Source organism: Caretta caretta, chromosome 6, assembly GCF_965140235.1.
Source record: "Caretta caretta isolate rCarCar2 chromosome 6, rCarCar1.hap1, whole genome shotgun sequence".
NCBI lineage: Eukaryota > Metazoa > Chordata > Testudines > Cheloniidae > Caretta > Caretta caretta.
In genome coordinates, this window is record NC_134211.1 from 61,317,127 (window position 1) to 61,330,265 (window position 13,139).

Below are 13,139 nucleotides of genomic sequence, written 5' to 3' on the forward strand. Positions count from 1 at the left end.
GGACATGGTGAAGCGTCTGTTGGAGCTGCAGGAAAGGCAACAAGAGCACAGACCCCCGCTGCATCCACTGTATTACCGCCTACCCTCCTTCCCATGTTCCACAGCCTCCTCACCCAGACGCCCAAGAACATGGTGGGGGATGCTCCGGGCACCCAGTCACTGCACTCCAGAGGATGGTCCAAGCAACAGAAGGCTATCATTCAAACAGTTTGATTTTTAGCGTGGCTACAATAAGCAATGTGGCCTTGTCCTTACCTCCTCCCCCATCCCACCTGGGTTACCTTGTCCATTATCTAATTTTTTTTTTTAATTAATAAAGAAAGAATGCATGGTTTCAAAACAATAGTTACTTTATTTCAAAGGGGGGAGGGTGGTTGGCTTACAGGGAATTAAAATCAACAAAGGGGGCAGGTTTGCATCAAGGAGAAACACACACAACTGTCACACCAAAGCCTGGCCAGTCATGAAACTGGTTTGCAAAGCCTCTCTGATGCACAGCGTACCTTGCTGTGCTCTTCTAATTGCCCTGGTGTCTGGCTGCTCAAAATTGGCCCCCAGGTGATTTGCCTCAACCTCCCACCCCCCCATAAATATCTTCCCCTTACTCTCACAGATATTATGGAGCACACAGCAAGCAGCAATAACAATGGGAATGTTGGTTACGCTGAGGTCTGACCTCATCAGCAAACAGCACCAGTGAGCTTTTAAACGTCCAAAGGCACATTCTACCACCATTCTGCACTTGCTCAGCCTATAGTTGAACTGCTCCTTACTACTGTCCAGGCTTCATGAGCCGTGGGAGCAAGGGGTGGGCTGGGGTAGGTGCGACCGCGCAGTGCTGCCAGCTGGGAGAGCAGCCTGAGGCAGAAGCCTCCAACTCGCATGATATTCCGGGCAGGACTGAATTTCCATGAGACGAAACTTAAAGAAGAGAATGACCTGGAGTCTCTGGCTCCCATTCGGTGCTCTAAGAGGAGGATAGCCATGTCTGTCCAGGCACCCCTGATCGACCTCACTGAGGTCTGCCAGGAGCACCCAGGAGATGTATGACGGCTATCAGTCCTACTGCACCATCTGCCATGAAGGCAAGGAGCTGCTGCTGTGTAGCAATGCAGTACCATGTCTGCCAGCAGCACCCAGGAGACATATGGTGACGGTGAGCTGACCAGGCTCCATGCTTGCCGTGGTATGGCGTCTGCATGGGTAACCCAGGAAAAAAGGCACGAAACAATTGTCTGCCATTGCTTTCACGGAGGGAGGGAGGAGGGCATGACGACATGTACCCAAAACCACCCACGACAATGTTTTTGCCCCATCAAGTATTGGGAGCTTACCCCATAATTCCAGTGGTGAGTGGAGACTGCGGGAACTGTGGGATAGCTACCTACAGTGCACTGCTCTGTAAATCGATGCTAGCCACGGTAGTAAGGACGCACTCCACCGACTTAATGCACTTAGTGTGGACATACGCAATCGACTGTATAAAATCGGTTTCTAAAAATCAACTTCTATTAAAATCAACCTAATTTCGTAGTGTAGACATACCCTGAGTCAATTGCATGTTCAGAGTCTAAAAGAATTATAGCTCCCTCTTCCGCACCCATCTTTCTGCAAGTTGCTCCTTTCTAGTACTGGAAATTCCCTACTGGTTTATAACACTTTAAACAGGCCCTCCATGTACATGACATCTTTGATACTGTAAACCACTGTAAACAACTTTGATTTTAATTTAATATTTTTTCTTTTTTTAATGTAAACAGGACTATCTTAAACAGGTGCTGGACATTGACCTTCATGCACAGATTCACTTTGGCAGAGTTTTTATGAAACCAGGGTAAGAAATATTTTAAATTTTTTGGCCCTGATGGAATTTACCTTGTGCCAAATATGCTACATGTTCTGTTTTGGTAGAGATGCTATTTTAAAACCTAATATAAACCATTGAATAGTTGGATATGGGAAAAGAAGTAGTATCAACCCTAATTAAATCAGTGCTTACCATTGCTAGTGAATTTAACCAGAATTGAAAGCTTACTGCTGATTAGCAACAGATATTTCTATGCTGGAAATCACAGGAAAAAAATCAATGCATTCAAAAACGTGCAGAGCCCTAAATATGTTGCCAGAGCTCAGACACCAGCTTTGCTATGAAGCAGCTGGGAAATGGACGGACATTCTGGCTGTTGATATGCTCATTAAGCATTTAATTTCACTTCACTTCAGAATTCACGTGACCCATATGTGACCCATATTGGTACAACAAGGAGCTTTTAAATAAGAGAAGGGTGGAGTAGGATCTAGGTTGTAATGCTCCTTGTTGTCTAAATGTTGCATATAGGAATTCTGAAGTGATGCAGGATGTTTTATATGCTTGTTTTATATATAAACACACAGACTGTACTGCTTCTGCCTCACCACTACTTCACTGTAGTGCTGGTACTGTGCTCTGTGGAGACACTGAAAAATGTGGGTCTTCTGGGAGCAGAGAATTCTTTTCTGCAAATCCAAGACTATGGAATCTTTTCTCAGCTCCTTGTCTCAATAACTATTGAGTGTGGTTTGTTCACAAACTAGGTAGTTCAGAATTCTAAATTGTGGTTAAAGCTGGTGCCGGGCTGGTTGGTTGGTTAGTTTGTTTGTAATAAAGCCTCTGTAGCCTCATATAATACATATCTAATATATATTGCCAAAAAGGTGTTAGGAAATCCATTGTTTTTGCCAATTCTCCCATTTTCATTTTAGGCCATAGAAAGAGACTCACTATCATTAGCAAAGCACATGAGCCTCTCAGCCTCCTGAGACTTTTAAACAGTCACACATCTTCACTGACCCTGGTAAAAGATCAAATGTACAGCCTTATATTTCATCAGTTCTATCTGCGAAGACATTAAGCTTGAATTGCCACTATTCTATGCTGACCTAGATTTGGAAAAATCCCCTGGACCTAGACAAACAGAGCCAGAAGAGACTAGACCTTGGGTTATATTTTGAGGTTTCAGGATAATATAGTGCGACTCCTGGAGTAAAATATTCCCCATTTGGCCTCTGATGCTGCTGGACTAACATAGGTGGGTGCTATCAGGGAACAGTGTGAGAGGAATAATACTGGAAAGCCTCAACGAGAATGTTGTTTACAGAATAATACATGTCACACTATTAGAAGCTTTCTGGTGACCATCTATATATTAGCATTTAAAGCTGTTACAGCTGCTGTGTGTATGGAAGGTAAGATACTGTAGAATGTGTAATTTGGGGTAGACGTGGCTCCTGTGGGATTAGATAGGAAAGAAGGAAAATGTTAAGTACCAGCCTTTCCTTGTGAGGTGCATCTGTTCATGAGTATTTGTTGACAATGAATTAATCTGTAATCTGACAATGAATTAATTTCAAATTGTGGGTCATTTCTTGGATATTAATGACTGGCTGGGAGCTGATAGCCCAAAATGCAGCTGAGGGACCTTATTCGTTATTCCCATGAAAATGCCCTGCACTGGTATTTTATAAAATGAATAAACATAGTTGTATGGAATAGATTTCTTTTGAATGGGTGATACTATTTCAACTGGTACAAAGAGCACATTCCTAGAGAATCAGTGCCTCTTAAGTTAGCCAGTCAGATTGCTTGAACTATCTCCCATTACTCCATTGCGCTGATTATTTGTGATAACTGTCTGAAACCTGAGTAATGAAGGAACATTCTGGAGTAGCTTAGGAAAAGAGGAAAGGGTGCTCTTTACTTAACAGACCTCAGTCCCAACTGACTACAGTTCTGCTTGTCTGAGTCACTACCGCTGTAGTCACAGGAGGAAAGGGACTCTAAGGAGACACTGATGCACTATAGAAATCTTTGGAAAGCCTTATATTTAAAAACAATTCTAGCTCTATACTGTAGAATTTGTGCACTTCCACTCTCATTCTTGGTTTCTTGGGCTATTTGCATGAAGACAGAATCTGGATTTCTGTTGATTAGAAGTTTATCTTCTCTTGTTGATGCTTCCTTACCTGAAACAGAATGTTCTGCCTGTGACTTCATAGCTGGATACCACTGAAAAATTATTCTGTCATCACAGACAGAGATTGTGGTTCTAGGTGGGAATAAACAGCAGCCACTAATGAACTGCTAAGAAAGAAAGAGATCCTGGGTAGGGTTGTGGTTTTTTTTGTTTTTTTTTTTTTGCAAATGTTCTTAATACTAAAGAACAGGTATGAAAAACAGAAAATACCTGTTGTAGCAGCAGGACTCTTTCTAAATAAAATGAAGATATTTGGCAAGTCCTTAAGCCTTGGAACACGAAGCAGATTCCAGGTGGATGACACCTGGAAACTAGGTGTTTTAATAGTATGGGAGTGAAATTGTGTTTGAGTTAGTACTCAAGGGACTGGGTTATTTGAGAGTGGCTGCCCAAAGGCTCAATGAAATGAGACAAGAGTCAGCAAGAAGAGAAAGATCCATGGAGTGCAGTGGGAGTTGTATGGTTAGAGTAATCAGTCCTTTATTGGGATTCTATGGGCTACTACAATATGAATAAGTATTAATAATACTAGAGCAATTTAGGAGGAAAGGGTATTAGCATGTGGTCAGGAAGCTGGGAGGAGATTTGGTTACTAGGGAGAATGATCAGCATTTGATGAGTAGGTTAAGGTGATTGCTGGGAGAGAGGGAAGGATGAGGACAAGGAGATGAATTTAATCAGCTTAAGTTCTTCAACACAATTTAATTAGGATGATTATGCTCACAGTGCTCTAAGGGTTAAAAAGGCAGTGACAATAAAGAAGAGAAGGAAAATTTCAGATTAGGAAAGGAATGGAAGGTAATCTATACATTATAATAGCACAGCCACGTTAGATATGAGTTCAATGTATTTATTAAACAACTTTCTTTTTCCCTAGCCTGCCAACAACATTTGCAACTTTGGATATTGATGGTGTACGAAAAATAATCTTTGCACTGCCAGGTAAGATATTTTTGTAATTATTTTTCTTGCTCTCCACAGGTACAGAGATCCATAAAATAAAACCAGGATGCCTCATGAAGGTCAGAGGCCTGGCACTTGCTCTCCTAAGCACAAAACACTTGAGATTTTCCCACCAGTTTTTAAAAAGAAAACGAGGACTTGTGGCATCTTAGAGACTAACAAATTTATTAGAGCATAAGCTTTCGTGAGCTACAGCTCACTTCATCGGACGAAAGCTTATGCGCTAATAAATTTGTTAGTCTCTGAGGTGCCACAAGTATTCCTGTTCTTTTTACGGATACAGACTAACACAGCTGCTACTCTGAAACCCCCAATTTTTATTCAGGAAAGGGTTTATTTGAGGGTATGCTAGAGAGTTCTTACCTCTGTCTAACATGTGATGGCGCACAGGACCTACAGTTCTTCTATCCAGAGACTTCCTTTGTCTTTTTAAAGAATATTGTGCAGTTGTCCTTTCCTCCTATTTCCCCACCCTCCCAATAGATATTCTCTGCAGGAATATCTGTGTTAGTTAAATCACAGAATCTGACGTACCACTAATATAGACAAAAACTAGACAGTCCCAGAATATGTCACAGAACTGTAGTCTTATTTGTCATCCTCAAGCTGTGACAAGGTGCGTGAGGTAATGTCTTTTATTGTCACCTTGTCTCTTTAATATCTACTCCTGAAGGCATTCTGGACCAAAAAAATTCTACGCACAATACTTCAAAATTCTGCAAATTTTATTTGTCAAATAAATTTGGAAGCTCCAGCATAGCATTGGGAAGCACAGGCCACTGGCAGCACAGAGATGAGAGATCATTATGCAGCTCCCTCCCGAGACACAGACTCAGCCGTGAGGCTGCACCCAACCCAGACATAGCGCAAGGACCGAGCCTGCCCCGTAAGCACCCCAGGGCCCTGCCCCTCTGTGCCAGGTGCAGGTGGGCAGCCTCAGCAAGGCAGGATCCAAGTGGGGCTTAGTGTGGGTGATCCAGGTGTGGGTTGAGAGGGTTCTGTGTGGGGCAGTCTGGGTGTGGGGGCTCAGTGGGGGATCTGGGTGCGGGGGGATCTGGATGCATCGGGGCTTGTTGGGGGGGTTCTGGGTGCAACGGTAATGGGACTCTGCAGGGGGTCCAGGTGAAGGTGGTTGGTGCTCAGCGGGCGTGGGGGGTCTAGATCTGGGGATAGAACTTGACAGGGGGGTGTGGGTGTGTGAGATGGTGGGAGAGTGGGGCTCAGTGGGATGGGGATCCAGGTACAGCTGGATGGGCCTCGGTAGTGTGGGGATCCAGATGCGAGTAGCTCGTTGGGGTGATCCAGGTGCAGGGGGAGTGGGGCTCGTCAGGGGGTCTGGATGCACAGGGGTTGGGTGGATGGGGGAGCAGCTCCCTGTACAGTGTCCCTTCCTCTGCAGCTGAGAAGTGATGGATGCAGGAAGCATGGGGGGAGGAGTTTGCAGAGCTTCCTACAGCCAGGGGAGAAATCTGGGGATGGGTCTGACATGGCCCCGGATGCCATGCAGGGGAAGAGGAGGTCCCGTCCTCCCCAGCCCAGGTACTGGCAGCTGAGCCCAGCGCACAGTAGGAGCACCATCCGGGTCTTCTCCAGTCTCAACCCTTGCCCCACAGTTATTTACCTCTCTGCCGGCTGCCCTGGGCACCCAAAACACACTGCTGGGGAGGGTCGCATGACCGCTCTTGTGGCTTCCTTTTGCTTTCCCATCAGAAAGTCATTTTTCTGTGGGGAAGCAAAGAAATCTGTGGGGGACATAAATTCTGCACATGCGCAGTGCACAGAATTTCTCCAGGAGTAAATATCCTGGGACCAACACGGCTACAACAACACTGCATGCTCAAGCTGTATGAACCAAAAGAGGGCAGTATTGCCTCACTTTGCTGTATCTCTTTGAAAACCAATAGGCACAGGATGAGGGCTGGTCTACACTAGAAGCACTACATCGGTGCAGCTGCATGCGCTGACATAGTGCCGGTGTGGACAGTGCTCAGGTTGATATATCCTGCATCGCTCGGGATGTAAGTTACATCGACTTAAGCGGTAGTGTAGACCTACCCTCAGTGTTGCATTAGCAGTGTGGACAGGAAGCTGCATATTCTGAAGCTAGGAAGAACTTGCTTTACTCCGTTTACCTTGCATGCGTTTGTGACCACAGAAGAACTGCACTTCTTCATGAGATCGTGATTTTTTATTTTATTTTTTTAGATATGTGCTTAGGGTTTCTTTCTCTACTGTATTGATTGTTTTCAGGAGGGAGATGAGTGGAGCATTTACTTGATTGTATAATGTAGATAACTAGAGTTGTCACCAAGGCCAGCCCAGGTGTTGGCAAGAAGTGTGATTGGCAAAAAGTAGGTGGCACTCTTCTCTCTGTCAATACTAAATCTCAGTAGCTGGTGCTAGTTCCTCTGAATTAGTGCTAAAACAATTTGCTGGCATGATGTTAGGGGGCATTATACTGCCAAAAACCAACTTCCCAATGAATACATAAAGAATCTGAGCATGTGCAGTCATTAAAGATCCCATGAAACTTTTTGCAAGAGAACAGGTATTAGCCCAATGTCTAGTCTGTATTATAATCTGATAAATTACATTCTGCGGCCCTAAATTTCCCTTTCAATTTCAGTTGGATACAGTACTCTGCTTCACTTCTTGTCCTAAACTCCTTAGTAGTATAGTTGTGTACTGCTTAACAACTGCCATATGCCACTCCAGATTTAAGTGAAGTTTTTCCTGTGTACATAGTGTAAAAAACTCTTTGGAATCCTTCAGGATGAAAGCTGCTATGGAAATGTGAGATTATTTCATCATTTCACATTTTAACTCAAAATTACTCACATGTGAACTACTGTTGTGTTTTGCTCTCTAGGAAATCCTGTATCAGCTGTTGTCACCTGCAATCTCTTTGTTGTCCCAGCACTGAGGAAAATGCAAGGCATCCTGGATCCTCGGCCCACCATTATCAAAGCCAGGGTAAGGACTTTCAAATATAGGCTATATTTAAAATATATAGCTTCTTATATCATGTTGAGATCCTGCTGTCTGACAGGTGCAGTGAGCCACCCCCACCCCCAATACTCTATCTGACTTTGGATATCTCAGCACTAGAGATATGACGATAAATTGAAGGGAATTCACAGCAGAGAATAGATCAGATGACTAAAGGAGAATGATTTGGAAAGATTTTAAAAAGCTAAATATACATTGAATTTGATTAAACAACAACTAATGGTCATAAGACAATTGCATGAAAAGATATAATGGGTGTTTACACTGAGAAGGGACAGGAATAGTTTAGGGTTGGCTTAGAGGTTGCTATTGGAGGCCCTTTCTCCATTCTCCTTCCCAACCCCAGCGGTGAGTGTAAAATTTCCACCATGCCTCTTCCAAGCTACTGTCAGCCCAGGGAAAGGGGAGACTGGATCAAGGAATCAAGCAAATCCCAGTTTCCTGCATAACAGTCCAGAGAGTCCTGTTAGGCCTGTCAAACCGGCCCATCCACAAACTTGCAAATTTGCTCATTTAACATAATTCCTAGCTTCATTTAATGATCATTTTAGCTCCTAAAATCACTACAAGATGGATCCATGTTTTTCACTTACACATTGCTGCATCTCTGTTCCATTTTTCCCAGACCTTTTACTTTGAATGATGGGTAATATCAATCTCATTCATGCATGTTTCTGCCAGTGCAGGTTGCAATTCACTGAGCAATGGAGGCCATTTAACACTTATGAATTTCATAAGCAGCTGGGTTTCCCGCTAGCTCATTCCTCCAGCCATTTTCTGGATTTGGAAGGGGGCTAAACTTTTCCGGGCTGGAATTTTCTATAGGTACTGTGCCATTGTTGAACATGGCAATGTTTCTATGAAGTGCTGCCATTTCATTGGATGTACCAGCTGTGCATAGGGTACCACTGAAGATGTACATGGTCCACTAAGCAATAGTGAAGCAAGTCAAAAAGTACTGCACTGATGTCTAATCCAAGAAGGATAAGAAAAGCAATCCTAGCAGTTCAGCAAGAAGTGATGGTGTTCCAAGCTGACACTCGTAAGCTTGCAGCTGACATAATGTACTAAAATGTTTAAAGGTCACTGATGTCATATTGCTGTTACATTTAAAAGAACTGACTGTCCAAAGCCCAGAACTATGGCAGGGGCAGGGGCTTTTTTTTTTACCAGAATTTTGAGTGCACATAGGATCTAGGAAGGTCAGAGACATAGTATAAGAACATAAGAAAGGCAGTGCCTGAAAGAGTAGCTCAGACAATTGCAGGAAGGGCTGCCTGTGGGAGGGCATAGGATGTGGTGAGTTTAAGCACGTGGACTGAAATTATGAAAAGAAAAAGAGGGAAAGCAAAGGAGATTTCTGTTAAGCTTTTCTCAGCTGTTAAGTTTGTATAGAAGGATTACCTAGAGATGCAGGAAACATATAGTCAACCCAACTTACTTAACCTATCAGAATGCTCTCTGTTCACATCAGAATGTTGAATGAAAATAGGAAGGTTCTGAGATAGTGTCTATAAAATCACTGTTGTGTCCATGTTTCTCTCCTCTTAATGATGTCTGTTTTAAATTTGCTCAGTTTAGAAAAAATCTATGGACTTGTAAACTGTCAGTGCTGCAAACGCTACCTGCAATCTCAACAGCAAGCTCTATTCTTTCTGTCTCTCAACCAGTCATGCCACTCTGTCCAGTGATCCTATCAGATTTCACAAGGATTGGGCTGTAGGAAGTGCTGATGGTGATTAAATAGATGTCACTCTTCCCTCTGAGTCAATACCCAACTGATACCACAGACTGTCATTAGTGGGAGATGCACTGTTCGAAACACCATCTTTCGAATGAGATATAAGCCTGAGATCCTGACCACTTGACTTGTCCATGGAATTTTTGACAGTAGTAGGGAGTATTAGTTCTTGGGTTTTAGACAGACTCTGACAATCCTGTTGCTGATGACTGAGGCAGAATAAAGTCTAGCTTGTCTAATGAAATGTGAATGACAGTCTGTTTCTTCTTCCTCTCTTTGCTTCTCCTGCAGTTATCATGTGATGTAAAATTGGATCCTCGCCCAGAATACCATCGGTGCATACTGACTTGGCATCACCAAGAACCACTGCCTTGGGCACAGAGTACAGGTTAGCCACTTATGTAGGCTGACACAACCACATACAGGCTCCCAAACACCCACCATTACAAACAATCAAACACATACACATATTACACACTTATGCGTATAACTGCACATTTGCCAACAGACACATGCACACACATATACCTGCATATACTTACATGCAAGTTCACTGATGCTGTAGAACACATGCTTGCTAGCCTACTCCAATTTTTTACACGATCGCTTGCCTTCATGCTCCCTGACACACATTCATTTGCATACACACAGCCTGCCCATTTACACATGTTCTTTTGCAAAAACATTCACTCACACTTGTTTATGCTCGCTCACAGACATGCACTTCCTCACATGCTCACTTCCACACTCATACATTGACTAAATACAAGTAGGGGCATTGATGGGAGCTGGCTGATTGAATTTCATTCCAAATAAACAGAGATGTTGCTAGCTGAATGGGAGAAACATCTAGTCGAGATAGCTGAGGGTGATATCTATTCTCTCAATCAAGAAGATATGCCACTTTTTACACAAGATTTGCAATCTGGGAATGCTGTTCGATCCTCAGCTGCTCTGCTCCTAGATTTCTAGGTAGAAGAAGTACTTGAGTAGTTTTTCTATCGGCATGTGGCTAGTAGGTTGACCTTGCCTATCTCTCAGATGGATGTAGATCATGCTGCAGTTACCCATGTTTTTGTCACCTCCAGATTGGTTTAAAACAATACATCCTACATGAAGTTTTCCTTGGAAACTACCTGGAGACTTGTTAGTATTGATTGTGTCTCACTGCTTACATAGGTAGATTTCACACACGGAGCTCTACACCATTGATTCCAAAGACTGAACAGGCACTTTTACAGATGCAATTCAAGATGTTGATTTTTATCTGTAAAGCTTTACATGCTTTAGTTCCTCGTTATTTTATGCACTACCTCTTTTCTCATGTTCCAGGCAGACAGTTGATACCAACTGGAATGCTCTCACTGTCAGTCCCTAGGTTTGAACACCAAGAAGCCAAAGGCAGGGTATTCTCTGTTGGGACTTTTGCCTCTGTATTTTGCTTCACAATTGGTCCAGCAGAGCTGAAATTGTTCACTTTCACAACATATTGCAAGGCTGGGGGTGTCAAATGGGAGTGGGAGTTCTGAGCTCTTTTGAGCGGATGAATTATGTAGATTGTGCTAGGTTTTTAGTTATTGTATGAAATGGATTAGATACTCTTACAAATTGTAAGATAACTATGGTGTCAGTGGAAACTGGTGGGAAGGCAACCTGAAAATGGGAAGATTTGAGAACACAGATGGAAAGGTGGGGGAGGTTTAGGTTGGATATTAGGAAAAACTTTTTCACTAGGAGAGTGGTGAAGCACTGGGATGGTCTACCTAGGGAGGTGGTGGAATCTCCTTCCTTAGAAGTTGTTAAGGTCAGGCTTGACAAAGCCTTGGCTGGGATGATTTAGTTGGGGATCGGTCCTGCTTTGAGCAGGGGGTTGGACTAGATGACCTCCTGAGGTTCCTTCCAACCCTGAGATTCTATGATTCTATGTGGGGTAGTAAGGGGGAGAAATGTGGGAGCTTGGATGGCAAGGAGGACAAGTGAGTGAATGGAAGTTTGGAGAACCTGGAAAAAGTAGGCTGAGAAATTCTCTCTCCTGGGTATTCTGTAGGTATTTGCCATGTGTCCATTGAGTATCCAGACCCCACACTCCATGACTAAATTAGCTCCATGATTCTCCTCCTAAGAATAGCCCTTTTTTCCATCTTCATATATTGTGGGAGTAGTAGTGTTAACCATAGTATTTCTCTCATTCTGCTCTAGGGAATCAGATGAGCAGTCGTCTGATGAGTATGCGTAGTGCCAATGGACTGTTGATGCTACCTCCAAAGACAGAGCAGTATGTGGAGCTTCACAAGGGCGAGGTGGTGGACGTTATGGTCATCGGAAGGCTATGATGTCACCAGCAAGAGTGAAGCTTTGATGCATGTCCACATATCATTGACTGTATCCTGTAATATGCAACGGCACAGCTAGTTTTTCTGATTTGGATAAAAGTTGATCAGTATAGTCAACATCTTGAACTATATTTCAAATGGAATTTAAATAAATACCTTTTAAAAAAAACTTTAAAAAAACAAATCTTAACAAAGAAATTTATTCTGATTATATCAAAGCAACTTTTTCCTTTCTTGCAATTGCTTTGTGTGTTCAATGCTAGTTCTGATAGCAGTAGCTTTTAGTAGACAGCAGTAGGTGCCTGCAGAACTTGTGTTTTTTCTCATCTTTAAGATACAACTAATGCTCTTAAAACAAGGCTGTCTGCTTATTTATACTAGCGTAGACAACACTTGGATTTCCCTTATTAGTATGCTTCATAACTGCTTCACAGAGAGCTTCTGCTTGTTCTTTATCTTGTATCTCGTGTTGATGTGCACAGTGCCAAAAGCAGAGTGGCTGCACTGGGAACCCGATCAAGCCCCGAGGTTTCCTCCCTCGCTGCGCGTTCAGGGATATCTCTCGGCCCAGCAGCCACCCAGCTCAGTACTCTTGGGCAGTAACTGGATACCTTTTATTTGAACAAACAAAAAAAATTGCTTCCTTAAGTGCTGACAGCCTTTTTAACCAATACATTTAAAATGTACAGAACTAAAAACTAAAAAAAAAAAAAATCAAAGACTGATCTTGTACAGATATTAATGTTACCAGCATTCATGTGGAAATCAAATGAGCAAAGAAATAAAACTAATGTTAAACAACTCTGTACCATAACATTTTCTGTAATGATATTGAAACTTAAATGAATAAAAAAAATTCCTTGATCATTATTTAAAATTTCACCGTTTTAGCCTTGTTGTTTGAAAATAGGGAATAATGTTTCTTTCAATTTTGGGGGGAATGGCTGGGATAAAAGGAATTGTCTAGGGTGATATAATGAGTGAACTGAAATTAGACCAAAAAGACATTTAGAGTGTTCTAAGTGTAAGATCTGTGGAATAGTCTCCCAGTTGAAGAGGTGGAAGAACCTATGACTGGGT

At 42.7% G+C, this 13,139-nt stretch overlaps 1 protein-coding gene across 26 annotated transcripts in view; it reads left to right on the top strand.

Moving 5' to 3' along the window:
- Window positions 1–12,936, top strand: part of GPHN (gephyrin) — a 587,889-nt gene extending 574,953 nt beyond the window's left edge. For all 26 annotated transcript variants that reach the window (XM_048851950.2, XM_048851956.2, XM_048851955.2 and 23 more), the window contains 5 exons: window positions 1,761–1,834; window positions 4,891–4,955; window positions 7,846–7,949; window positions 10,018–10,114; window positions 11,926–12,936. In XM_048851950.2, coding sequence (XP_048707907.1) covers window positions 1,761–1,834; window positions 4,891–4,955; window positions 7,846–7,949; window positions 10,018–10,114; window positions 11,926–12,059 — 474 coding nt within the window. In that variant the 3' untranslated portion in view covers window positions 12,060–12,936. The remainder of the gene's footprint in view (window positions 1–1,760; window positions 1,835–4,890; window positions 4,956–7,845; window positions 7,950–10,017; window positions 10,115–11,925) is intronic.
- The last annotated feature ends 203 nt before the right edge of the window (window positions 12,937–13,139 follow it).